The 27226-nt window shown below is 41.0% G+C and overlaps 1 protein-coding gene across 1 annotated transcript in view; it reads left to right on the forward strand.

The window, feature by feature from the left end:
• The window catches only part of Slc2a13 (solute carrier family 2 member 13), a 308559-nt gene that overhangs the window by 209213 nt on the left and 72120 nt on the right, over positions 1-27226 (forward strand). The window contains exons 5-6 of the mRNA XM_028869258.2: positions 14679-14842; positions 17509-17629. Coding sequence (XP_028725091.1) covers positions 14679-14842; positions 17509-17629 — 285 coding nt within the window. The remainder of the gene's footprint in view (positions 1-14678; positions 14843-17508; positions 17630-27226) is intronic.

Consider the following 27226-nt stretch of genomic DNA (forward strand, 5'->3'; position numbering starts at 1 on the left):
CCTTGGATATCTCCATCTGTGAGCCTCAGGTTAGACATGCCAGAAAGCTATTCGTGCTTCATATAGGAGCCATGAACTGGAGAAAGTTTTATCTGTATATGCTGTGGGATGTTCTGTATGTCCTGTGGGAGCCCTTCTTGGGTTCTTTGTGGCGTTACCCAGCAGGTCTGCATAGAGGATGATTAGGACCATGGGCCTGAGTGCAGGTGTCTGAGATGGTCTGCACTTGGCTGTGCTGGGGGATGGTCTGTATGTCAAGTTGTTCTGATTGATCAATAAATAAAACCTGATCGGCTGTGGCTAGGCAGGAAGGATAGGCGGGACTAACAGAGAGGAGAAATAAAAGGACAGGAAGGCAGAAGGACTGACTGCCAGATGCCGCCAGCACAAGAAGCATGTGAAGATGCTGGTAAGCCATGAGCCACGTGGCAAGGTATAGATTTCTAGAAATGGGTTACTTTAAGATATAAAAAAAGTTAGCAAGAAGCCTGCCACGGCCATACAGTTTTTATGCAATATAAGTCTCTGTGTTTGCTTGGTTGGGTCTGAGCGGCTGTGGGACTGGCGGGTGACAAGGATTTGTCCTGATTGTGGGCAAGGCAGGAAGACTCTGGCAACATGTATAAGGTTGGGAATATGCAGTTATGAGCAAGAGGGGAGCCTATGTGTCATAAGCTCAGTGCTGAAGTCCGAGTCGAGAGGTAGTTGTGGTGGACGACAGGCCATGGCTGTGGTCATCATAGAGCCAGTGAAGCTCAGTCTTCCAGAGGTAGGTAATCATTGGCAGAGCCTCAGACACAGCCATCTAAATGTATCCTGAAGTTAGATCCAAAAAGAAGTATGCTTGAACCTTTGAGAATTCTTAACAACTTGAGTACTTTATGTTGTTAAAATATGAAAAACATGAAGATTTTATATCATGTTGAAATCCCACTTCTCATAGATGGGATTTTATTTTTGAGTATATATATTTACTTGGACTCACAACATTAAAGTCACTTGATAGTATTCTGTCACAGAATGTCTATTTACTATCTGTGTAGTACTTTTGTATGGGTCAGCCATAATTTGGGTAGCCAGCCCTGTAATGCAGGTTTATCAGTGGATAGATATATGGGGTTTTTCTTATTGTTGCTGCAGAATACTACCAATTCCTTCTCATATACTTCTGTATATCAGAAACCTGGCAGAGGTTTCAAAATAAGCAAAAATTTGTTATCTTGGAAGTACTGCATTCCAGCCTAAAGATGGGGAGAATCCATTTCTTTACCTCAACCTCACTGGCCTCATGCCTACCCCCTCCCTGTCTTCAGAGTTAGCAGTCATTGTCTTCATAGCCACATGCCCTCTGACTCCCTCTCTTCCTCTTGAACATGGGAAAACCCTGTGATTTGGTGAGGTCCACCTGGATAATTCAGGCTAATCTGTCTCAACACTGTGCCATCTGCTTAGCAGCCTTGATTCTGTATAAAACATTAATTCTTTTCTACTACCTAACATAACGTCATTACATTTAGGTGATATGGAAATGGAAACTTGGGGGAGACCAGTATTGTATGTGTCACACTGTGTTTTGTCTCCAAAGTTCTATAAATAACACACTAACAATGGCAATGTGCTCCTGAGTTTCCTTCTGTATCAGTCTTTAGTTACATCTCTATTTCTTTAAGGTAAACAGATGGCCAACTTATTGCTGGAAATTGAAACATATATTCCATTTATTCATTCATCATATATAACCTCAGGTTTCCTATATCCCTGATAATTACTTGATTTAGAACAACTTAATAATTTGTTTCCCCGAGTTATTCTATAGACTGTAAAAAAGTTGCACCCTGTTACTAATTGTAACGACCTCCCTAAATGGTCTTGATAAAACTGTGGAATAGTTTCTCCCCTAAGCTGAATGGGCAGCAGGCCTTAGTCATTGAAGGCAGCCTGTCCAGGTGACACTGCTTCCTGTGTGACCTCCTATGGTCACTGTGGCTGCACCGTGGCTAAGCCATGCAGTCAGGGTTTTGTTGTTGTTGTTGCCCATCCCGACCTGGCTTGGTAGATGGGCCCAACAGCATTTCCAAGCACTGCACTGTAGAAGGCCGGGAGAGGGTTAGGGCTATGAGGAAGAAGCAAGCGTAAGCTGATCTTCCGGACCGTAAAATTAAAAGCAAGGGGGTGGTTGATCACTGGTCTGTCCAAACGGCCACCCCACCCCATCCTCCTCTACATTTATCAGAAAGCCAGAAAAGGGTCTCAAGCAGTGGTGAGAGTAACCGTGCCTCTCTGCTCCAGGTTTAAGCTTTCTTTTCTTCGCACAAGTGATCCTCTCATTCCTCTGTCTTTGTGCCAAGAAGAAAAAAAAAGTAAGAAACATTTAAAAGGATATCAGAAAAATACAACAATGACCATCACTACAGAAGAATGTCAGTTTCCCAAGAAATTGTAATAATTAGCACAGGCTTTAGACTTGGTTATCAGAATAGAAGCAGTTGCAAGGAAAAGAAACTGGGTCCTAAGAAAAACTCCTACTTAGGTGTGCATTGGCACGTGGCTATATTCTCAACCTGGAGAGGCTGAGATAATAGGAGTTCATGTAAGTTCAAAGGTCAGCCTTCTGTCTCTGAGCTGTAGGCTAACGTGAGTTAGAGCGTGACTGTGTCAACATGAATAAGTAAGTAACCCTGGATTGGAAGTCAGTTGAAATGGGCATGCTGGAGCACACCTGTACTTCCAGCCCTTGCAAAGCAGAGGCCAGAAGATGCCTGCCATGTAGTGGAGGGCCATAGTGAACTAAATGGGTTCAAAGCCAGCCTAGACTAATGAGTGAATCATTAGCTCAAAGCACCAAGAAGATCTAAGAAAACAAACAGTAAACAAAAAGAGTGTCTGCTCAGGATATGGTAATTCCTCAGCACACCATTTACTGTGATAATTTGGAGGAAGTAGAGGGCTGCCTTTCCTCTGCGTTCAGTGTCCGTGAAAGGACTCCCCCTGCCCCCAGGAAGCCTATTTGAGGTATATCTTTGCTGACACTGAGTTCCCAGGGGAGAGGTAGCTTTCCCTGGCTTTAATCCTCTAGAAAAAGAAATTGAAAATGAAAAGACTTTTTACACAGAAAACCAAGAGCACGGCCAAGCGTGTGTTGGTGTCACATGTGTGTATGCGAGTGAATTAAGCGGTTCTCCGGGCTTCTCCGTTTAAACATCAAAGAGCTCGGTGCTGTCAGCATGCCCACACCAAACAGACAGCCTCATTTACTGCTTAATAATGCATGGGCATGTCAGCTTTCTCTTTGCAGTTCCTCTCCCCAGGGCTGTTCCAGCTCAACTGGTTCCCGGGCTATTAAAAATTGATCCGCTTTCTTTCTCTGATATTTGGGGAAAGAGAAATACAATCTATCCATAGTAGTTCAGGAGTCTTCCTTGATTTTAGACTCTCCTCATTTCAAACAAGGCTTAGGAGTGCTTCGATATAGAGAAAGGTAATAACATAGAGTAAACTTTAGAGATTTGGGGAGTGAGGGTAAGTGGGAGCTGAGCTCTGCTCAAGCATTGCTTGGATGAGTGAGGAGAGGAAGGAGGATGCCAGAGTGCTGTTCAGCTGCCCAGCCAGGACCGTGCTGCTTAATTAAAGCCACCAGTTATTTGTTTGGGCGGTAAGAGAGGATAAACCTCTGTCCTCTTGTTCAAATACCACTTTTTGGCAGGTAGCTTTGGGGGCCTAGTGGTCTCCCTCAGTGGAATGTCAGTCCCCATTCATCTTTCCATCTTCCACTGTGCATAAGAGACCCTGAAAATGCATTTTAATTGTATCAGGTTGAGACATTTTGCTATTATTGCATTTATATTAAAATGCATTTGTGTCATCATGAACATCCCTGTACCTTAATTGCTATTTTATATTTCAGAAAATACTGTTTGTCTAAAGACAAACATACATGTGTCCATTCCTTGTGTTTACTTCATGTTTGCGTTATTTACTTAATAGTGCATTTAGATCAGTGTCGGGGGCCAAGGGTGCCTGAATATGTGGCATGTTCTAATCTATGAAATTTTGCTACTTAACAGAAAATTATAAATAATATAGACCCATCATAGAAAATTAGGAACAGAGAGAAGTATAAAAGGCTTGCCTAAATAGAAACAGAATGCTTACCTTTTGTTAAATAGTTCAGCTCTGCTCTGCATGTTTTCTCTTTGTCACATTATCTTCTGCATACTCTTGATCTGTTCTCTCAGTTTGTGATTCCCTGGAGAGTTTGAGTCATAAGTAGTGTGTACTAAAGTATATAGTTTTGCATAATTGTATTTTTGTGAACATGTTCTAAAATGTTACTTCTATATAGAATAAAAAAAATTCTGGCAAACTTTTACTTACAAACAAACTTTTGAGGCCATCACAGCTTAGCATAGTTTTTTTTAAATCCCCTTTAATAGTCAGTGCTGTGAGCACTGCTTTTCCCAGAGTAAATGTCATGACCTGCCCTTTTCTCAGACTCTTAAGACTCCTGAGAGGAAGTCTAAATAGACTGTTACCTTGCTCCCTCTTCTGTGTTCTAATGAGGTGTTAGGCAGACACAAGTTGAAGCTAAAGACACAATAAATGAAGTTTCTGTAACTGAGGATATAGAAGTCTCATAAATTATATGTAGTCATTTTTAAAGTCCTGTCCTTGGGGCACTTGGGGGCTGGGGAAGGGGCTCAGTTGGTAAATTGCTGGCCCTGCAAACATGAAGACTGGACTCTGGTCCCCAGTACCCATGTGAAAACCAGATGCTATGAGGAAGCCAACTGGAGTGATGTAAACATGGGTAAGCGGTGGAGACAGGCAGAGCCTGGAGTTTACTACTCAGCCTAGATTAATCAGTGAGCTTCCGGATCAGAGAGACCATGTTTTAATAAATAAGGTGGGGAATAATTAAAGAAGACATCTGACGTCAACTTCTCTTCTCCACATACACATGTGCACCTACACACACATTACACACCAATCCAAACACATGCGTACCATGAAACACAGAGAAGTCCTGTTCTCAGACTGTGCAGATGGATACTGGGAATGTGGGTGAGCCAGTGATGTAGAAAGGACTGTGGCTGGATGGAAACAGGGCAGCACTGGGTAGCAGGTAGAAAAGCAAAGACCTTCAAGACAAATCCTCTACTCTCCCATCTCATCCTCTTCCTCAGGACTCTAATATCTGCAAACCTTCCGGATTGTTGAAATACTTTCATTAATGTTATAAAATTATAATATTAACATATAAAAATGTTATTTTTAAAGATTTAAATTTAGTTAAAAACCATTCCATTGTATACTTTAGAAAGGTAAAGCTTTGTGGTCCATGAATTATATGTGTCTATAATGATAAACATAGGGAGAAGGTGTCACATCATCTCATTCCTTTGCTTTGCATAAACATTTAGTAAATGCCTGTGAAGAATCCGCAGTCAGTGATAGCAGTTTCAAAAGTGAATCACATATGAACTATTCTCCTGGGAGTGTTAATTTAGCACAAGAAATAGGTGTATTTATTTAAGTAACGTCAAAGAAAAGTGATCTGTCATATCAGGGAGATACAAATAAATTTCTTGCAACAAATGCAAGAGAGATGGCTAATATTAATCACCTGCAAATATTGAGTTCATAAGTGGGGGATTTGAGTGATGACTGGAGTTCATGAACTATGAGGACTGATGGTCAACGTGTGTCCTTCAGATTGCCACACTTCTCAGGGATGACTCAGGATTACAGACCGTGATGAGTACCATGAAATTATTCCTCAGTGAGTGAGAAATTCCACAGCTTGGGGATTTTCAAGTACTTTTTTTTCCCCGTCGACCCCTTCAGCTGTTAGTTGACGATACAAGTGGACTAACTGGACACAAATAGTTGTAGGTTGTGACATGAATATGAGAAGACAAAGGCAAAGGCGTGGGAGGTAGTGATACAAAAATGATTGTTGAGGTGGGCTCCTGACTTCAACAGCCCCTCCAAACACTGGCTGGAAATAGAAACGTCTTGATCCCAGACCTTGAGTTAACAAATGACGAGGTGGATGCAGCTGTGTGGGTGGCTGAACAGGCTGTGGGTCCTTCTGCAGCCCCCCATTCCTGAGAACATGTGGTGACTGACCAGGGGTTAGTGATGGTGGGAAGAGTGGTCTGTGGAAGAAGCTCCAGAGTAAAGAATTGTGTGGCTGGAGATTGAGGTGCGGATCTGAGAGGGAATGGGGAAGTCTGGTCATGAGCTATTGTGTGTGTGACCCACCGTACAGCTACACCCCTCTAAGAACCTGACAAAGACTGCGTGGAAAGAAAACTGTGAGTCAGGTCACGAATCTCCGTGGGATGATGTGACCAGAAAGTAAACAGAGTGGGAAGAAAGGAAGACGGTGTCATCCCCCCTCAGTTTACTTTTTACCTCCTTGGGGTCTGAGGAATACAGAACTTGAAGGAGAACAGCCTGGCCTCTAGATCCCAGGTCATCTGAAAGAATTAAAGCCCTGCATGTTGTTAGACTGCATGAGAAACTGAAACTTGATAGGCAAAGGGCATGCCCTCTTATCTGACATGATTAGGACCCACATACTCCTGTTTTCTGGGACAGTTAAGGGGACATGCCGTAAGGGTACCCTGGACTGTTTATTTTCCATTGACCCTTAACAGCATGCTCATCGTTTTAACAGCTCTGTGGGTTGTATTAAGTAAACCACACCCATATCGTCTGTGAATTTTCAGACTTTGGTTTCTTTCTAACTGAACAAGGGTTAAAATATACCTGAGAAAAAACCCAGGTCAAGAATCTCTCTGCTGCTTCATGTTTAGCTCTGGAGTGTTATGATGTCATGCAGAATTGTCTCCCCTTCATCCCCCCTTGCCTCTCCAAAGAATCGGGATCTATTCTTAATACAACTCACGTTTAGTGTTTATATTTTATTGATTTATGGTTGAATTATATAACATACAAATGGGTTTGGATCAGTCACCCATAGCCACAGCCACACAACTCTACAGTTGAGAGGTGCGAGCCTAATACCTAGTCCTGCATCTAGTGGAAGAATTCTTCATGGAAAAATGAGTAGATTGTGCTCTCAAATGGGTGACCTGAAGATCGGATTAGAGAGCTTCTCCCTTGTTCTCAGTGAAAGGTGAAGGAGGGTCAGGCTGGCTCTTCTTGTGGTCTCCAGAGGAGAAATGTTCACAGGAGCTGCCAAGACAGAGGGACTTCTCTTTGGAAGTATCAGGGAATTGTAGAAGAGCCTTCAAACATTGTCACATTTTCCCTTTGTTTGGCCCGAAGACTAATAAAAGTATTTAAACTTTGGGAATGGTTATCCTGCTGTATTAAATATGATTATTAATTACTTGTTTCAAAGGTTACCCTGATACTTGGAGTATGGTTTGATTTAAGATTAACATGGTCTATAGTTTACTGGCACATTAGCACAGAACCGAGGTCTGATCCGATATTGCACAGTCTTAACTTCTGGTTTCCTGACTTTTATCTTTGCCTTTGTATCTTGCACCTCTAATATTTTTGCACAGAATACGTAAAATATCTTTGAAAGTTTTAAGTTTTAAAACAACTTTTTGTATCTTGATTAAAACACTTTTCCTCTTAAAGCTGTTGATTTGTTTTTCATAGATGTCCCTCCAATTTTGTTTCAATAGGAAAATACTTTTCAGCTAAAATAATCTCTCTCCTTTCTCTCTCTCCCTCTCTCTTTCCCTTCTGTCTCATTGCTGTTGTTGATGTCTTTGGGTTGTTTTGGGTGGGGATGTTTGAGGGGGTTCATTTGTTTTGAGACAGCATCTTATTTTATAGCCCAGACTGTAATGATTGTACCCTATTAAACTTGCCTGGGGATCAGAGGATAGAGCCAACCACTAGATTAGACGTAGAGGCCAGACAGTGGTAGCACACACCTTTAATCCTATCATTCGGGAGGCAGAGATCTCTCTGGGTCTCTGTGAGTTCAAGGCCACACTGGAAACAAAGCCAGGCAGTGGTTGCACACACCTTTAATCCCAGTACTGGGAAGCACACAAGCCTTTAATTCCAGGAAGTGACATGGCTGGGCAGAGAAAGGTATATAAGGCGTGAGGAGACAGGAACTAAAGCAGTTCAGCTGAGACCCTTTTGGGTGAAGACTCAGGATTTCAGTCAGAGGATTCATGGAGTGGGTGAGGTAATACATAGGTGGTGGCTGTGGCTTGCTCTGCTTCTCTGATCTTTCAGCTTTCACCCCAATATCTGGCTCCGGGTTTTTTATTAAAAGACCATCTAAGATTTGAATAACTGTCTTCTCAAATGCTAGGGTTATCATCATGGCATTTTAAATTGTGTCTTTAGTACACTATTATATATGGGTTATAAAAATAGCCTGGTTTTCTTAGGAACTAATGAAAGATCCCAAAAATGAAACTTGAATGCAAATCTCCTAGGGCTTATAGTTGCTCGGGTACTCTATAATTTGGTCTTCTCATTAACCAGACCACATTCAAGTCCAAACATAGCCCATGCAGTTGAGAAGCAGGTTAGCAGTGGTGATGACTAGTACAAGTTGTCTATAATACTGGGACAACCAAGCCTGGTGCCATGTTATTGTACTTGTGACTAAATGTTTGCGGTTAACTTGACCTGCTTCAGACAGCTCTCACTGACAGGAAGTGCATGTTTCATGTGCTTTGTCTTATGGCAGTAACATTTTTATAGTTTTGTGCTGGGAGAGTTTTTTTTTCATTTTCTAAGAAAGTTAATGCTATCATTTTCTATTGTCTCAACTGAAACTTTTAGGGCTACCTTGCTGTGATGGTAGATAAAGTTCACTGTATTCCTTTCTCTCTCTTACAAGTCATCCACATTGACTACAACAAGTGAGTTGGACTGTTAGCTTCTTTTATTTTATTTTTCAGGTTATAATATAATTGCATTTTCTCTTTTCCCTTTCCTCCCTCCAAGCCCTCCCACACACCCCTTCCCAGGCTCCTTCAAATTCATGACCTCTTTTTTCGCTGTTATTGCATTCATAGATGTATTTGAATATACATACAAATTCCTAAATATAACCTATTCAGCGTGGTTTTATCTTTTTAAATTATACAAATGCTTAATCATTTTTGATAGTCTGTGGTAAATCTAATTCACTCAATAAGCCATTAATATACCTGTTTACTCTGCAAGATTGACAGGTGTGGAAAAGGCTGTAGCCTCAAGAAGCTGAATAATGGAGTTTTGAAAGCTCTTAAGGAATGCATTGTGTATACACGGATTTAATATATACATTCTGTTAAAAATATGACTACTTGTCCATATTCCTGCACCGCTTCTTCCAAGTTGCTGTGTTTTTTAGAGCTATTTTGCCTACTATTTCAAATTCAAGTTTGGAAGGCACGTGTCCCATCTGAGACAGCAGTGCGCATGTTCAGGCCCTGCCTTTTCTGTTCTTAGGCCTCTCCACAGAGTTAGGAAAGAGTCTTCTGTGGGCACAGGCAGTCCTGGGGCTTCTCCTTCCCTGGAGGAAGAGATGGTGTGTGTAGGATGACTGAAGGTGGCCCAGGGAGCTTTTGAAGATCATGTTTTACCTGACTCACGTTAGGAGATGAATTTGAAATGAATCCTGCTTCAAGTCTACACGTGAATGCCTCCTCCGTTCCTATGTTCTTAGGTTTTATAGGAAGATGACCCAGGCCTTTGAAAATGCAAACTACTGCATAAATGTTCAGAAGGTAGTAAGCTGAGTGGTAGCCAGTCACATGAAATGGTCACTGAAATAAGAACAAAGGTATGTTGTTTGCAGGAACAATCATATTAAACAAATGAAGCCAATCTCCTAGAGACAAGCTACTGCATGCATGGTTCTCCTCATTTGTGTTCCTAGATAAATATGTCCTGTCATAATACACAGATAATAAAATCATGTGTGTGTGTGAGACATGAAGGAAGTGGAAGTGCCCAGGGAGCAAAGAGAACTAATAGAGTTGAAAAAGGGATGGGCCTGGGCAGTGTCCACTCAGAGTTCGCTGCATCCTTGTATGAGAACATCCTGAGGAGACCCAGTATGCTATACAGAGAACGTACACTAGTGAAAATGAAAAATAACCTTTTAAGTTGACTCAGGTCATAATTCATGAAAACAGCATTTACACATATTTAAGCTATGGGGCTGGAGAGATGGCTCAGAGGTTAAGAGCACTGGCTGCTCTTCCAGAGGTCCTGAGTTCAATTCCCAGCAACCACATAGTGACTCCCAACCATCAATAATGAAATCTGGTGCCCTCTTCTGGCATACAGGTATACTGTATATATAATAAATATGTGTTTAGTAATTTATCTATTTCTTAGAGATTTTTCAATTTCTTATAAAACTTTCCCAACTCCCTAGGACTTCAAATTATATTCTCTATATTGTATTAGAATCTCTTGATCTTTGTCTATTTTCATCACTCTCTTCTTAGAGTAATGTTTGCTAGGGGTTTGTCAGTCTTCATTTTTCAACTCTGGATGATTTTATGTTTTGTTCTTTTAGTCTCTATTCCACTAATTTCTGCCCTAATCTTTATTACTTCCTGCCATCTACTACTTTTGGTGTAGACTTGTTTTATATAAAACCTTCTGATACATCATTAGGTATTTATTGAGGTCTCTCTGATTTTTGTAATGCAAAGACTCATAATTATAAACTTTAGTGATTTCTAGAAGGTTCTTATTTTTGGAATTTTTCATTTTTCTGCCTGCTTTTGCCCGTGATCTACTGGTCATTTAAGAATGTGATGTTCAGTCTCCAGGTCTTTGCATTGTACTTGTCAACTTGCTTGTAGAGATGATTCCCTGGGCTGTTGAGCTGATGAGAAGATACATATCTGTCTATGGAGTGGACTATTCTGTAGTTATCTATTAAGTCCATTTGACTTACAGTATGGTTTAACTCTTGAGATTTCAGTTTGCATGATAGATGAGAACAGAGTATTGAGCTCACTTCTATTTTGTAACTAGAGCTTCTAACCCTTTTTAATGAAATTGGGAGCCCCAATCTTCATTTCATATATATTTAACAACTGTTGTGTCTTTGTGATGAATTGTTCCTTTATGAGTATACAGGGCCTTTTTAAAACTCTTCTATTAATTTTTATTTGGGGTCCACTTTATTAGAAGTAGAATATCGATGGCAGCTTGTTTTCAGCTTCCATTTGCTTGCTAAGGTAGCTGACTTCCCTTGACGTGTGTGTGTGTGTGTGTGTGTGTGTGTGTGTCTGTGTGTGTGTGTCTGTGTGTGTGTCTGTGTGTGTGTGTGTGTGTGTCTGTGTGTGTGTCTGTGTGTGTGTGTGTGTGTGTGTGTGTCTGTGTGTGTGTCTGTGTGTGTGTGTGTGTGTCTGTGTGTGTGTCTGTGTGTGTGTCTGTGTGTGTGTGTGTGTGTGTGTGTCTGTGTGTGTGTGTCTGTGTGTGTGTCTGTGTGTGTGTGTGTGTGTGTGTCTGTGTGTGTGTCTGTGTGTGTGTGTGTGTGTGTGTGTGTCTGTGTGTGTGTCTGTGTGTGTGTGTGTGTGTCTGTGTGTGTGTCTGTGTGTGTGTCTGTGTGTGTGTGTGTGTGTGTGTGTGTGTGTCTGTGTGTGTGTCTGTGTGTGTGTGTCTGTGTGTGTGTGTGTGTGTGTGTGTGTGTGTGTGTGTGTGTGTGTGTGTGTGTGTGTCTGTGTGTGTGTCTGTGTGTGTGTGTCTGTGTGTGTGTCTGTGTGTGTGTGTGTGTGTGTGTCTGTGTGTGTGTGTCTGTGTGTGTGTCTGTGTGTGTGTGTGTGTGTGTCTGTGTGTGTGTCTGTGTGTGTGCGCGCGCGCGCGCGCGTGTTTGCCAGTGAGATGTGTTTCTTGGAGAGAACAGACAGTTGAGTCTTATTTTTAATTCAGCCAGCCAATCTGCATATTTCTATTGGTGAGTGGAGGTTCTTTGAATTTAAGTTATAATTAAGAAAGTTTACTTATTTTTGTAAGTTTAAGTTCTTTTACTAGCTGGCTAGATTACCCTTTGTGCTTCTTTTCTACTCTACTGATGTTAGTGAGCTTCTAGTTTACTGTGTTGGGCGTAGTGGACTCTTGCTTATCTGTCCTTAACTCATGTATTTTTCCCATAACGTTTTTTTTCTTTTCTCTGCTCCCGTGGTCAAAAGTGCCTTTTCCCCCCTGCTTTGTTCCTTTACTATCTTACCGACATTGCTCTCCAGGTCCTTTATTCATCTGCTTGTTTGAGGTCATTGATCTTTTTTGTCAATTTTGAGATCTTAATTTGTCTTTTTATCTATTTCCGCATCTTTGAAATCAGCAGGTGAGGTGTTATGGATTTTGGAGGATCCATGTTGCCAATAACATTTTAGATGAGAAGTCTCCTCCTCCCCTGCCCTGTAACCACCTAACTGGAGCTGTTCTCAGCAAGGCTTTCTTCTTGACACTTCACACTTGTCCTGCTGCTGCTCTTCCAGGTTTCCGATGTTCGCCCTCTCCCCTTTATTGAATTGGATTCTTTCTTTCTTGGTACATCTGTTTCACTGGGTCAGACAGAGGCAGTTTCTAACCTGTCATCTTACCCAGAAGTCCCCCAGAGCAGTCTGCTCACGAACACATGTCTTCTTGTGATTTTTCTTCCAATTCTATTTGATTTTTCCGTTGCCTGTAAGACAGAACCCAACCATAATTGCATTTGGGAGCTGCTCACTGGGGGCTGGGGGGGGGTGAGCAGCCTCTGTTTAATATATATATATATATATGTACCTTACATTCATCCCACATGAAATACTGGAGTTCTAGATGAAATATCCCCGTGCTTTGTGTGTGTGTTGCTCTGCCTTTGCTTTCCATTCCAGATTGTCATGCCTGCTAGAAAACCCCTATGATCCTTCATAGCTGCACATCATTAAATTTCAGAGATAGCAAGGAACATTTCACAACAAATGAAAATGTTCTTTTGCTCTTTATTCCACATTTGTAAAATAAAATGACTTGTTTCCATTTTTATCCCCTAATACCAACCTGTGAGTCTCTTGAAGGTGGCAGTACCCAATCCATAAATAAATATTCATCAAATGATGATTAACATTACCTGGACAGCATATCACAATGATAACTTTGGAATTCAGATTTTTGAATCACAGGATAGTGATTATAGGTTGTCCCCAAAGCTCTAGTAACACCATATTTTTGCACCTGTATTTTAAGTAAAGTCAAACCACTTAGTTTAATACTACTCTCTTTTGTATTCTCTAAATTAACTCTGGCAGTTTTGTGAGTTTTGAGTCAAAATTTAAAACATCAAAATAGCCTTATTTAGCTATACTTTTTTTGTTTTTGTTTTGTTTTTTGAAAATGGTTTTGTTCAATGTCTCAGTTTTCATTGCTAGAACACTGAGAAGATTCCAGCATTAATTAACATAGCACATACCAAAACCTTCTCAGCATTATGTATTTGAATTTTCCTGAATATTTCTGCCTTGTTAGATTTGGTGTTCATTTTCTTCTGTAGAAGATACACACACCTTTGCTGTACAGATATCTATAACAACGTGTACAATAGAGCTTGAAAATTGCAAAGCACTGTTTGGATGGAATGGATCACATTCACAGATTTTTTTTTCATCACTCTGAAAACACAATTTTCATACTAGGAGTTATTCCACTGGGGATTTGTGGTTTTATAACAGCTGTCATCATTCTTCAAATGGCTTATGTAATTTTTAGTGTGATCAGTAAAATATATCCTTCCTGTTTCACAGTAATTTATAAATTTGGATTGCTATTTTAAAAAAGGAAAATTCTCCGTCAAGATGAATGAACTGTGATGTTGTTAATATTTCATATAAGAACTATCCCCATTAATTTAGAAACTCATAAACAAGCCATTGATGAATCAAAGAGACATAGTTAAGGCAGATTTTTATCTGTGAAATATTATGTAAGTATTGATAAATAGCTAGAAACTACAGATTTTTTTACTATGAAAATAACCAGCTTGGTCTCATGTACTGCTCACACACCCACTGTCAGATTTAGAATGCCTCAAAGCTAGGCAAAGCCACAGTTCAGGATGCGCTGTTGGTTTTTGAATTCTTCCGATAGAAAAGCATCTCATGAGACAATGGTCATCTCATTGAATTCATGTAAACAAGATGAGTCTGCAGACTTAGGACAATAGATCGTGCTCAAGACTCAACCTCACAGAAGAGCACAGTCTCCCAGAAGCCCTTGAGCTGTCCTCATGTGCCTAAGTCAGTACCTCCTCCTGTACAAAGCTAAATACATCCTGACAAGTGGTTCTCCTTCAGCTTTCCTTATAGAGACCTTCACATATACCACCATCACCACTGCCACATTATATACATTCTCTTCATTCACAGAGAACGGTGACTTCGGGATCATCCCATTGTCTTAGAGCTCATCCCTGATGGCTTTAGTGAGCCAGTTGGCTGGTGCTGTGTTAGACGTGGGACATTTCATCTTGGAAGCGCTCAACCTTCTCTCTCCAGAATAACGGTGTCTGAGAAAGGTTCCTCCATTGAGCTCCTTTAAAGGGCTTACATGAATTCTTGTAGCAATGCTGTTAGTGTAGTTAGCCATTTTTTTTTTCAGGTGGCTGCATCTTTCTGTCTGATTGACAGTTTCCTTGAAAAACTACCAACAACAGTCATTCTGTTCTTTACTCGCAGGTACTACAGTGCCACCATCCTGCAGATGTCTGGCGTGGAAGATGACAGGCTTGCAATATGGCTGGCTTCAGTGACAGCTTTCACCAACTTCATTTTCACACTCGTGGGAGTCTGGCTGGTTGAGAAAGTGGGCCGAAGGAAGCTTACCTTTGGTAGTTTGGCAGGTAGGTGGCTGGATGTAGAATCCTGCTTTAAAATGCCTTCTAGTGGTGACAGTGACTCTCTCAATAGGTAACAGTGGCATCTGAGAATGATTTCTAAGCCAAACAGTACGAAACTAGAATGATAGGCAGAAAACAAATCAATGAGAGGTAGGATCTTTCAACTAGCCTGGGGTAAGTGGCTGGAAACAAGACTGAGACAAGAAGGGAACTATAAGGACACAATTTACTGAGGAGACATTTCTGTCAACAGTTGGAGTGCTGTTCAGTGAAGCAAAACTGAAGAGCATTGCCACAATGTTTCTGCTCTTGTCTGAAAAGCTTATCCTTTATGCTCTTGCTCTGCAACGTTGGGTTTTTTATTTTGGAATAGTATGGAAGCAAATATTAGAACAGTCTTTCATAGAGCAAGAAAAGACTTTTTGAAACAGGCCTAAATTCTAGGGTAAAATCTGATTGGTCGAGTGTGTTTTATATAATAGCAAAATGAGGGAAAAAAACCACCAGTCATTTGTGTTAAAAGTTGACCATTTCACCTGTTGTTTTTCTGTAAAGGGCTCTGTTGCAGGACAGAATAAGATCCACCTTTAACATTGTGTTTACATGGTTACCTCAGATGTTTTCTAATTTTTTTCAAATGCACAAACACAGTTCTACTCATCAGTTGGCTGCATTCCCATCGCAACTTTATATCTAGAGTAAAATGCATGTTTTACTCTCAAACATGAAGATTTTTGAGTAGCTTTAACTAAATTCTATTCAATCAAAAGTATATCTAAGACAAAATTTTATCTCACAAACCTGCTTTAGCACATACTACAGTTTTTGGTGAGAAAATATATCCCAATTTCCAAACTCAGTTACTGGGGGTTCAATCCTTCATTGCTGGAGTGGGCAGGATGCTCCACTCTGGTTTGTAACTTGGCAGTGGATGCCCTGTGCCCAGGGGCAGGAGTTCATTCCAAGTGTCAGCACAGAAGCAAAGACAAGAGGTTGACCTGTGTTGAGGAGGATATCAGGAAGCCCCCGGGTAGGTGAAAACAAGTGAGGAACAGGAAGGAGGTGGTTTTAAACAGGCATTTATAAGCCTGCTGAAGTAAGAAGAGATGTTCAACCTAGAGAAAAGAGGGAAGAAAGAGATAATGGCTGTGTTAGGCTTTTTTCTGTTGTTTGAACACTGCTGTTTCTCAGCTGGGTCTAACAATTGTATAGTAGTTCATGTTTTTAGACATTGAATAGCATTACATAAAATAATCTTTAAATAGTAACATTTAAAATTTAAAAAAATTATCTGTGTGTTTTCACCAAGACCCATTTAAGGAAAACTAAATGAACTTGAGGAAGGCCATGTGCTCTGTCTAGAACCAGAGTTGTGCAGTAGCAGAGGCCACCTCAACCTGGCTGCTGCGCCTTACTCTCCTACCACATGGTTTCCCAAGGCTTTCCTGTTACTTTATCCTTTAATGATAAGTTTAGTTGAATTCTAAATTACTTGCCTGTTATTTCAGTAAAAATACTTAGTGCCATATACATTCTATCCCTAAGCTCCATATGGTCCCAGGCAGTTGTTCAGCTAACACAGAATCTTTTTCTTCATGCTATTCCTTTTATGTGTCCTCACAATTCTGTGCCCAGAACAGAAATTAAAAGCTAAATATGTGTGCATATGTGTGTGTGTATGCATGTGTGTGTGTGTGCACTCACGCATGCACACACATTCAGATGTGACCAGGGCCTTGTGCTAGGCAGGTACTGAGCTGCAATTCCAGCACAAAGTTTTTGGAGACAGAGATGGGTCTTGCATTATAGCACAGACTGGCATGGATTTGGGGTCATTTTGCCTCTGCCTTCCAAGTACTAGAATTGGAGGAGCACCCTACCACACCTGGAGAAATTTGGTCTTTTCAGTGATAGAATGATCATGAATCCTGTTTCTTAAAGTGCAGAGCAAATGTCCAGTCCCGAATATTAACAGGAAAGTGAATGGATGTATGTGGCATAGCCTTTTTGGTGTGCCATTGCCTTTTTAATTTTCACCTGCTTTAGAAATAATCAGTCGGGGACTTTATTTTGCTAATTCACATCTTACTGATCAAATGCCATTGGGAGAATTTCTCGGCTCTGACAACAACATGTGATGTGCACCTCGTTCCTTGTGTGCTTCTGTTGTGTTAGTGACTTGGCAGTGAGGCTTCCATTCTTTTTTCTTTTAACTTCTGAAAAAGTTTATTTTGGCTTAGAGTTATAGTTCCAAAGGTGGAGAGCATAATGGTGAGGAAGGCATGGCATCAGGCTGCTAGCGGGGGAAGAGCCTTGCTTTCATTGTATGATTTTTTTTTTTTTTTTTAGATTTATCAGCAATCTTGTAATCTTTGGTATCGTTTTTGGGAGGTTTGGCAGCTTATTGTTTCAGTCTTAGAAAATCATTACCAATTACCAATTACTCTGGCCAACTAGATTTGCTTTGAATTTTGTTTTCTTTGAGTCTCAATAGGTATGTGTTACTGAGTTCTTCTGACCATTAGTATACATAGTAAAGCATTTTTTTTTTAATCCAGGGAAGATAAATCAAGGAGTTTCATTCAGAGCTATGATGTCAAACCAAGTCTGTGTTGAAATAAATAATGCTGTCAATGCTCTCCAGTAAAAAGCTTTTCTTTTTTTTTTAGGTACCACAGTAGCACTGATTATTCTTGCCTTGGGATTTCTGCTCTCAGCCCAGGTTTCTCCACGGGTCACTTTGAGACCAGTGGCTCCTTCTGGTCAAAATGCCACCTGCACAGGATACAGGTGAGACTTTATTACGTTGCCGCTTCATAATCCAGTTATGACCTTTTTTTTTTGCTTTTAACATTTCTAAAACTTCGATGAATAGGAGATTCGTGGGTTTGCAGGCTTGTGTCTGAAGGACTTGTGACAGGAACGGTGGTCAGGGACCATCAGTGTGACAACTGTCATCTACAAAGACAGAATGTAGAAAACTGAAGGAAATGAGGTGTTTGACACAATTTTGGTGCTGGGTGGACTGACGGGTGGACTGAAGAATTCACAGGTGGATTAACGAAAGAATGATTGGACAGCTTTGAGAATTCAGGCCTTTCCTAAGGAATGTTTCCGTCAAATACTTGGTGTTTGATTATTTGTAATATAGCCTTATGTATGCATGCCAGCATCAAAAAATCTTTAGACATGGCTATTCCCTAAGACACACAGTTATAGAATTTCTAAGCACCTATGAACTATGGTTTTATCTTATACATTTTTAATGGACTTGAAACTATCTGTGGAATATCTATGGAGCACAGACCCATGGGATAGTAAAGGTGAATTAAGATGTAGAAAATACATAACACGGTGCTTGCATGTAATAAGTTCTCACTAATTGTTACAGCTTCTGCTCTAATTAATAAAACCCTAACAGAAGGGAAGATTGGATGGTGGGGCTCAGAGAAGACTAGCTTTGGGGGTGGGGAATGTGAACTGAGCCCTATAAAGGGAAATGGAGTAAGCCCCTCAGCAATAGCAGTAGGCATGATACCCATGCACGTAGTCAGGAACTGAGTAAGAAGACAAGGCTAACCACAGGCCAGTGAGGGTACAGCAGACTAAGAGGAGGCTATAAGAAGGTCAGATCATCCAAAATTGTCAGAGCTTTCTGCTCTTCATCCTGAGAGCATGAATGTGCATGCATGGAGAGATTTTTAAGCAGAGGAGTGACTTGCCCAGAATTTCCATTCTATACCATATTCAAGAGAATAAATCAATAAAAATTATAAAAAATAAGTTACTGATTAATGAAGAGCTAAAAGAGAAAGGAGTTTTCAGAGAATTTGAAGTATCTGTTCTGGGAGCCAGGTAGAAGGTACTGTGTCTGTGAAATGAGGTGACTGATGAGGTGAGACGATAGGTTATCATAGGCAGATTGAACGGTGGGAGAATGCTGTGTAGGCATGGGAGAATGCTGCTGCTGTGTGACAGCAGATGGTTTGGAGTAGAGCATATCGATGATGTATAATCATCAAAGATACGGATATGGTGATGCCTGGTTCACAGCTAAGAACATTACTGAGACCTGACTAGCTCTGTGATTTCACCAACGTTCATGGATCAAACAGACAAAACATCTTTGTGTTCTATTCCCAGCGTTGAATCACAGATACTCATGGTGGACAAGGCATTTAATGTAGCCTAATTTAAACCTCTCTTCATTAAAGGAAGCAGAGTCTACATAAATCATATCCTCTTCCCAGAGCATTCTGGTTGACTGCGTGTTCTCTAGACTTCGCCTGTGGAAGTCCTTTTATGACACAATGCTACTCACTGACATTGCTTTTTCTAGCACCTCCAGGCTGTCTTCTTGCCTTAGACCCAGAAAGCGATGTGTTAGTGAAGATGACCTAGAGAGTTGGGTTAATTTTACTAAACCAATAGCATCTGGCACATTACCTCTTCAGTACCTTCTTAGCAACACTCAATGCCCTGTGTCAGTCAAAATTCACCAGAGGAGTGTACCTCCGGCTGACTGCACTTCTCTCTTAACTGTTTCTCAGTTGGAGCCCTTACCATCATTGGAGGTCTTTCAAGCCACAGGAGAGAGGGGCAGGGTTTACAAACACTCTCTCTTCAGTAGCCGGAGTCCTCTTTACCTGCTAACTTCCTTTCACTCCTCACCCCTTCTCCAGCACCATCAAGTCAAGAGTTCTAAGATGTCATTGTGGGTCCTTCTGTACAGTGATTTCATTTTGTGTTTTCTTCTGTAAATGAAGTTCTCAGACATCTAAACTAAGCAATTGAGATGTCACCTGCTCACCCCGTTCTGACAGTGACACTAGTCCTCTCAGAGATCACTTTAAAAGATACAATTCTATACTTACTACACTCTTTTCTAGCCATGTATGATCATCTTACATCATTGACATAGCATTATGATACTGTCAGATTCAATGATATTTTTTATTCAACACTGAAATGTGCAGAAATCCTATCAGTTACTGTTCCTCATTTTAACACCATGGTAACAATGTGCCCATCATTTCTGGTCATGCTTAGCAGCTGGTAGTGAATTAATCACTATATAGAGATGAAATTCTCTACCTGTGTCTATAGAAGACTTCCCTACTGATTTCCTCTCAAATCAACCTGGTTTTATTTTTAACTTGATAATAGGAGGCACTATGCCTTGAAGTTAGTGATCATAAAACTGCAGGAGAATGTGTATGTGTTGACTAATATCCACAAGCATATTTGAGATCAAAATAAGCATAAACGGTAGTTGAAAAAGAAAATGAGAGTTGAAGCAGAAGCCTGTAACCTTATAAACATAACTTTATCCTGTAACCTTATCTTGAAATAATTGCATATATATTCTGCTCTTACCTCCACACCTATTGCTGAATTTGGCACATGAAAAAGAGGATTTTTACCAATGATGCAAGGGTCCTTTTCGTGTGTGTGTGTGTGTGTGTGTGTGTGTGTGTGTGTGTGTGTGTGTGTGACATGTATGTGCATGAGTGCCAGTGATATGTGCCACAACTCATGTGTAGAGATTAGAAGACAACTTTTAGGAGTTGGTTTTCTCTTTCTTCTGTGGGTTCCAGGAATCCAACTCAAGTCCTCAGACTCGCATAGCAAGCCTTTACCTCCTGAGCCATCTTTCTGGCCTGATGGAAGGATTGCTATCTGCCTGCATAGGTACTTCTCAGAAGAAATTGAATTCTTCATATGGCAAATCATCATTTGAGTTCTCCATGCCTTTTTGTATTTTGATGACTTGAAGTTGTTGAGAACATGCAAAAGCTGTCATAGCATCAAGATTCTGAACTCAAATCTTGCTAGCTATCTATTGTCAAAAAGTGCTTTTTGGAGCCAGGCATGGTGGTGTGCACCTATAATCTGTGTTCTTGGGAGGTGGAGGTGGAAGGATGAGGCGTTCCAGATCATTGCCAGTCTTGGCTATGTCATGCTTTCTCATTTTTTTTATTTATTTATTTATTTATTTTTTTTTGGTTTTTCGAGACAGGGTTTCTCTGTGTAGCTTTGCGCCTTTCCTGGAGCTCACTTGGTAGCCCAGGCTGGCCTCGAACTCACAGAGATCCGCCTGGTTCTGCCTCCCGAGTGCTGGGATTAAAGGCGTGCGCCACCAACGCCCGGCTCTCATTTTTTTTAAATGCTTCTTGGGAATATAAAAGGGAGGAATCTGAGAAGTGTGCAAATAGTAAGGACAGTATATTCCAAGAAGAAGCATCTTCTATGTCTTCTATACAGGTCATGAAGAGGAGTGTGGAGGCTGGTCATGGTAGCACCCCAGCACTCAAGAGGCAGAGGCAGACAGATATCTGAGAATGTGATGCCAGCCTCATCTGTATAGTGAGTTTCAGGCCATTGAAGGCTACATAGCGAGACCCTATCTCAAGAAAAAAAAATATGAATTCTTCAATGAAACTGGTCTAGTTGAATAAGTGAAAAAAAAATACTACAAAAAATTGAATGGATGGGAGTTGATACAAAAAAATGCCTAGCCTTCATAAGCCATGAGAATTCCTGGAATATGAGAAGACTTCAAGGGTTATAGGATAAAATTGACATAATTAGATTTGCATCATTAAAATATCACTATGGCTGCAGAGTGGCATTAATTAGAACAGAACAAAGGGATGAAGGAACATAGGTAGCCTAGACAACAAGAAATATAATCTTGGTGTCAGAGGAGACAGACTTGAGAGGTATCCTGAAAGACAATGACAGGACTGAGTAGTTGGTTGGATGACAAGAGAGAGCAAACGTTTTTGCAAATGACGGTTGGGGTTAGCATCTGGCATCTACACTCTCACTGGAGACTGATGTAGTAGTTTGCTTTGTTGTTGCTGTTCTAAACACCACAACCAAAAGCTGTTTGAGGAAGAAAGGTTTGTTTGGTTTTACTTCCACATGAGTCTGTCATTGAGGGGAGTCAGGACAGGAACCCCAACAGGAACCTGGAGGCAGGAACTGGCGAGGAGACCATGGTTGGACATTGCATACTGGCATGCTACTCAGCTCACTCAGCATGATTTTTTTTATACAATTCAGGACCACTAGCCCTGGGCTGGCATTGTACACGGTAGACTGCACCCTCCCATATCAATCATTAGTCAAGAAAATGCCTTACAGGCATGTCTACAGTACAATCTAATAGAGACATTTTTCTCAGTTAAGATTCCCTCATACCCAATGATGGTAGGTTGTGTCACATTAACAAGAAAACTGACCAGAACATCTACTTCTTAGGAACATTTTCAGTGATAGGAGTCTGGAGACCATCCCTGTTTTCCAGTATAAATAGGTCACATTAGCAGCCCAGCACTTAGCATTTTCTGGTACTCACATTCCTACTCAAAATATCATTTATTCCTTTTGTACTCAAAATATATATGAAAAAAAAACTTGTCTTAACTTATCTAATCAGGTCCAAAGTAGAGCAAGAAGGTAAAAAGAAAAGAAAAATTATGTATCTCAGATAACCCAGATGTCTTCATGACAGTTCTATTGATGTGAAAACACACCATGACCAAGGCAACTTACAGAAGAAAGCGTTTAATTGGGGACTTGCTTACAGTCTTAGAGGGTGAGTCGGTGAGCATCATGGTAGGAAGCAGATAGGCATGGGTCTGGAGTAGTAGCTGAGAGTTTTACATCCTGATCCATGACAGCAAGCTGAGAGCGCAGCACTGGACCTGGTGTGGACTCGATAACATTTATATTCCTGTTATAGAATTGCACAGAATTGCACAAAACCAATAAAACTTAAGAGTTCTGTTCACACATAATGCCCCACTCTGTTATATGTGAACAAAGGGTGTAAACAATGCAGCTGTCTGCGTGACAGGCCAACACAACTTCATAGGAAATATTACTAAATAATAAATAATACTAAATAAAAGCCCTGACAACATTTTAACTGTTTTGTAAGTTTAAACAAAATGAAAATTGCCTTCTAATAAGTCATGTTGGCCGAATGATGAAATAAGCTACATATCAACAGCCAGCTATCAGGCTGTTAATTTGAAGTATTGCTCATGATACCTCAGTAGATGGTACAGGCCCTCTCCTGTCCTTTCTCTGTCTGACATGTGGGGAAATGACCGCTGCTTTGACCCAGATCTGTGTTTTTTAAAACAGTCTTTGCAATCCACTTAAGTCTCTTCAGTGAAAGTATCTTTGACCTCAATGGCTCAGGCAGGCTTGATGTTTGAATAGATGGGTTTGGTAGGAAGAAATAAATAATGCTGACCAAAGGACATGTATGTATCAGTAAATAAATCAGGAGGTTAATGAAATGTAACATTTGATATACACTTAGGGTTAGTTCTTATTTTTGATTAAAAAAAAAAAACATTTCTGAGAGTTGCAGCAGGCCACAGGTACTAAAAAGCAAAGCCTTACCCTTAATGGAACAAAATGCAAAAAACAAAGCAATGACTGATGGGGAGTCCGAGTGGCCTGGCGTCGTCCCTTCCTCCCGAGGCCATCGCAGCAGACTGCACAGGAGGCATCACCACTGTTCACCTCTTCACAGAGTAATGTTGTCAAATGCATAAGGTAAACTTATGGGATCACAAAAGAAAGCAGTATATTAAAATCTATTGCCAAGCATATGTGCCATAATGTGAGGGATCAAGCCCGCCTCGTGTGTCCTAGGCAAGTTCTCTGCCACAGAGCTATACCAGCAGCCCCACCCCCTTTTGTTCTTCCTTCCCTCCCTCCCTCCCTCCCTCCCTCCCTCCCTCCCTCCCTCCCTCCTTACCTCCCGTCCTTTTTCCTTTCTTCCTTCCTTCCTTCCTTCCTAATTTTATTTTGAGGTAAATCCTTGCTAAGATGTCTTGATCAGCCTCAACCTAGCAATCCTCTAACCTAAGCCTCTGGATTAGAGACCAGCACTGCTACAGCCAGGGTAAAATCCTTCATAAATAAACTTGCTATATCATGACATTCATACCTCATTATGAAATACGAAAAGGCAGAGGTAGCTGCCAGTCCAGCATCATAGTTCAAACATCTTCGTGAATGTCAGTTGTCTTTGTCAGATTTCTATATTTGCTGTAATGGGACAGGGTGATATCAGATTGCTGGTGCTAACGATAGTTTATTGCCTACATAATTCCTTCATAATTGAAGGAAATGCTTAATTTTAATAAAAGGTTAATGAAATACAGACTTTTCCCATTAACTTTGTGGGTCCCATGTGAAAGATATAGTTCACAAGAGTGAGCTCAATATAATTCTTTCAAGGTGGGTAATGGTTGCTTAGACTGACATGGTAGAGAAAGCCCAAGAAGCTCTGAGGACCATAGGGAGGTACTTACGTCAGCCACCCATGAAGCAACAGGAGCATCAATCTATAAACACTAGGACTTTATCAAGACTCTCCCTTGAAAATGGAGTACCAAATGATGAAACTCATTAAACTAGCGACACTATAATGATCCAGCTACAGAATGCACCACTTAATTGAGGGCAATCTGGACAAAGGCAGGGGATCCATTCTCTTCAGGAAATCAGACTACTTTAGAGAACAAGGTGCCAGTCTGCAGATGAGGCAGAAGGAAATGGAGGGCCTTGGGTACCAAGTCAAGGCTGGGTGGGGAAGGGGGAAGGTAATCAACAGCATCAGGCAGGAATTAGCCTCATCATCTTGGAGCTTTGCAAAGGATTGCTGCTTGACGTTGGGTGTGAGTGGGGGAAGTTTCTCAGTCCCAGAGAGACAAAACAAACCTGGAGTTTATTTATGTTAGTGTTATGAGGACAGGGTGTCTTTAGGGATATTCAGGGTAGGCTGCTTGAATGTTAAGTGCAGAGATTTAGGGGGAGGGATTTGGCTAATTCCAGGATGGTTGCATGCCCTAGACTGATCTAGGAAGATGGATGAGCCAAATTTCTAAGCATGCTTTGATTTTTAAATGATATTAAATTCTGCAAATTAAGTCCTTCACATTTGCCGGAATCATTCCCAATTCTATATGGATATTTTTGTCAAATTACTCTCATACTTTCTTAGGAGGAAATATATTATTTAATTGTGTGGGAGCAATACAAAGGCTTGGGGAGAGGTTTATGGGACTTGCTAAGGTGGTAGAGTTCCTTTGTGCTGCCCACTGCCCTCCTTTGGCCTTTCCCTGACTACCTGACAGCCTATTGAAGTTCTGAGGACCATAGAGAGATGCTTACATCAGCCACCCACGAAGCAACAGGAGCATCGATCTATAAACACTAGGACTTTATCAAGACTCTCCCTTGAAAATGGAGTACCAAATGATGAAGCTCATTAAACTAGCGACACCCTAATGATGCAGCTACAGAATGCGCCACTTAATTGAACTAATATTAAAACTCGTTAGGGATGTTCAGTAGCAGGGTTCATTTTGTAACAGAGATGAGGTTCTGGGCTCATGCATAGATTAATAAACAGATTAAATCACTTCCAACACTGCTGTCTTAGCAATGTTGATTTTGGGAAAAAAAAAAAGTGTTCCTGATTCCAGGAGAATCAGCAATAAAAACAAGTTGATACTTTAAGCTTTGTCGGAATTGGAAACAGCTGCCTTTATTTTCCCAGATTTTTGATGTTTTTTTTTTTTTTTTTTTTTTTTTTTTTTTTTTTTTTTTGAGACAGAGTTTCTCTGTGGAGCCCAGCTGTACTGGAACTTGCTCTATAGACCAGGCTGGCACCAGCCTCTGCCATGACTGGGAGTAAAGGCATGCACCACCACTGCCTGTCTATCTTTTTTAAAGTTTATGTGTATGAGAATTTTGCTTGCATGCATTTACATGTACCATGTAAGACAAATTGCTAAATGGTCTTATTAATAAAAAACCTGGAGCCAGATATTGGGGTAAAAAACTGAAAGACAACCTCACCTCACCGACACCTCAACTTCCGAAGAGGGCTACTTCCTGTACACCCACACCTATATGCCTTTCTGTTCCGCCATTCAATTCCTCTCTCCGCCCAGCTACATCACTTCCTGTCTTTCTGAACAGACCTGCAGACCTCTATGATTAGTGCTGGGATTAAATGCATGTGCCACCACTGCCTGGCTCTGGTCCCAGTGTGGCCTTGAACTCACAGAGATCTGGATGGATCTCTCCCTCCAGAAATCTAGAATAAAAGGCGTGTGCTACCATTGCCTGACTTCTGTGTTTAACATAGTGCCTGGCTTTTTCCTCTGATCCTCAGATAAGCTTTATTAGTGTGCACAATATATTGGGGGACACAATACATCCCCGCAGTACCATGTAAATGTGTGGTGTTCGTGGAGGCCAGAAGATGGCATCCCCAGGAACTGGAATTATGGAAGCTTGCAAGTGAACGGTGGGAAATGAACCTTAGTCAACCGAACCTAGAGCAGTAAATGCTCCTAACCACTGTGCTTTCTTTATCCAGCCCCATTTTTTGCTTTTAATCAAAGAAATGCTATAAGTTTAGAGTCGCAAACACAAAGCCAGTCATAGAGATGGCAGTATACCTTAGCCATTGCTGTCTTTCTCAAATAACACCACGTAGCAGGCTTTTTGTTGTTGTTGTTGTTCATTTGGTTTTGTGTATCCCTACATTGAGTCAGCCTTCCTCCAGAAGGTGAGAGTTCTCAATCTTCAGGGAAGTTTCAGTTCTAGAAGAGCAAAGGACCTTGTTCACAATTACCAGTGGTCTGTATTTTAACACAAGGGTGAAAACTATTCTTTTATTTTTTGTTATTGTACATGGTGTGTATGTGTGCGTGTGTATAGGTGTGAGTGTGTATAGGTGTGAGTGTGTATAGGTGTGAGTGTGTATAGGTGTGAGTGTGTACGTGGGGGTGCATATACCCCAGGCTACCCATGATCTAATGCCCCTCATGCTCAGCCTCCCAAATGCTGGCGTGGTCACAGGCAGGTGCGATCATGCTCACTCCTCTTGACTCAGAGGAGGATGAATGCCTTTGTCATTTGGAGAAGGTAAGTTTGATTTCCAAGCTGTGGAAGAGTACTTGGCGGCAGTGAGGAGAGCTGCCCTGTTCACAAGCCTTAATGGATCCGCATTAGAGTCAACTGACCCTTCACTCTCCCGAGTCACTGGCAGTGTCTCCCCGAGCCTCTCTCTAGTAAGCAGATATTCGTGGTGAGAACAGGCATTCAGCATTGGTGATCGCATCATTCCTGCGGTAAAGAAATCGTGGTGTCCACTAGTGCCAACTTGAAGGTAGATTAATAAATCGCTAAACCTTTATAATACTAAAAGAAGGCACTGTTCATTTTCTATTTTTCATTATCATACAGTTCAGGGCCTTAGAAAAATGCTAGGGGTGTGGGAGTGGGGTCAGTAAAATAATGGCTTAGCAGTTAAGAGTGTATACTGCTCTTCCAGAGGACCTG

This window comes from Peromyscus leucopus, chromosome 20 (assembly GCF_004664715.2).
Source record: "Peromyscus leucopus breed LL Stock chromosome 20, UCI_PerLeu_2.1, whole genome shotgun sequence".
NCBI lineage: Eukaryota > Metazoa > Chordata > Mammalia > Rodentia > Cricetidae > Peromyscus > Peromyscus leucopus.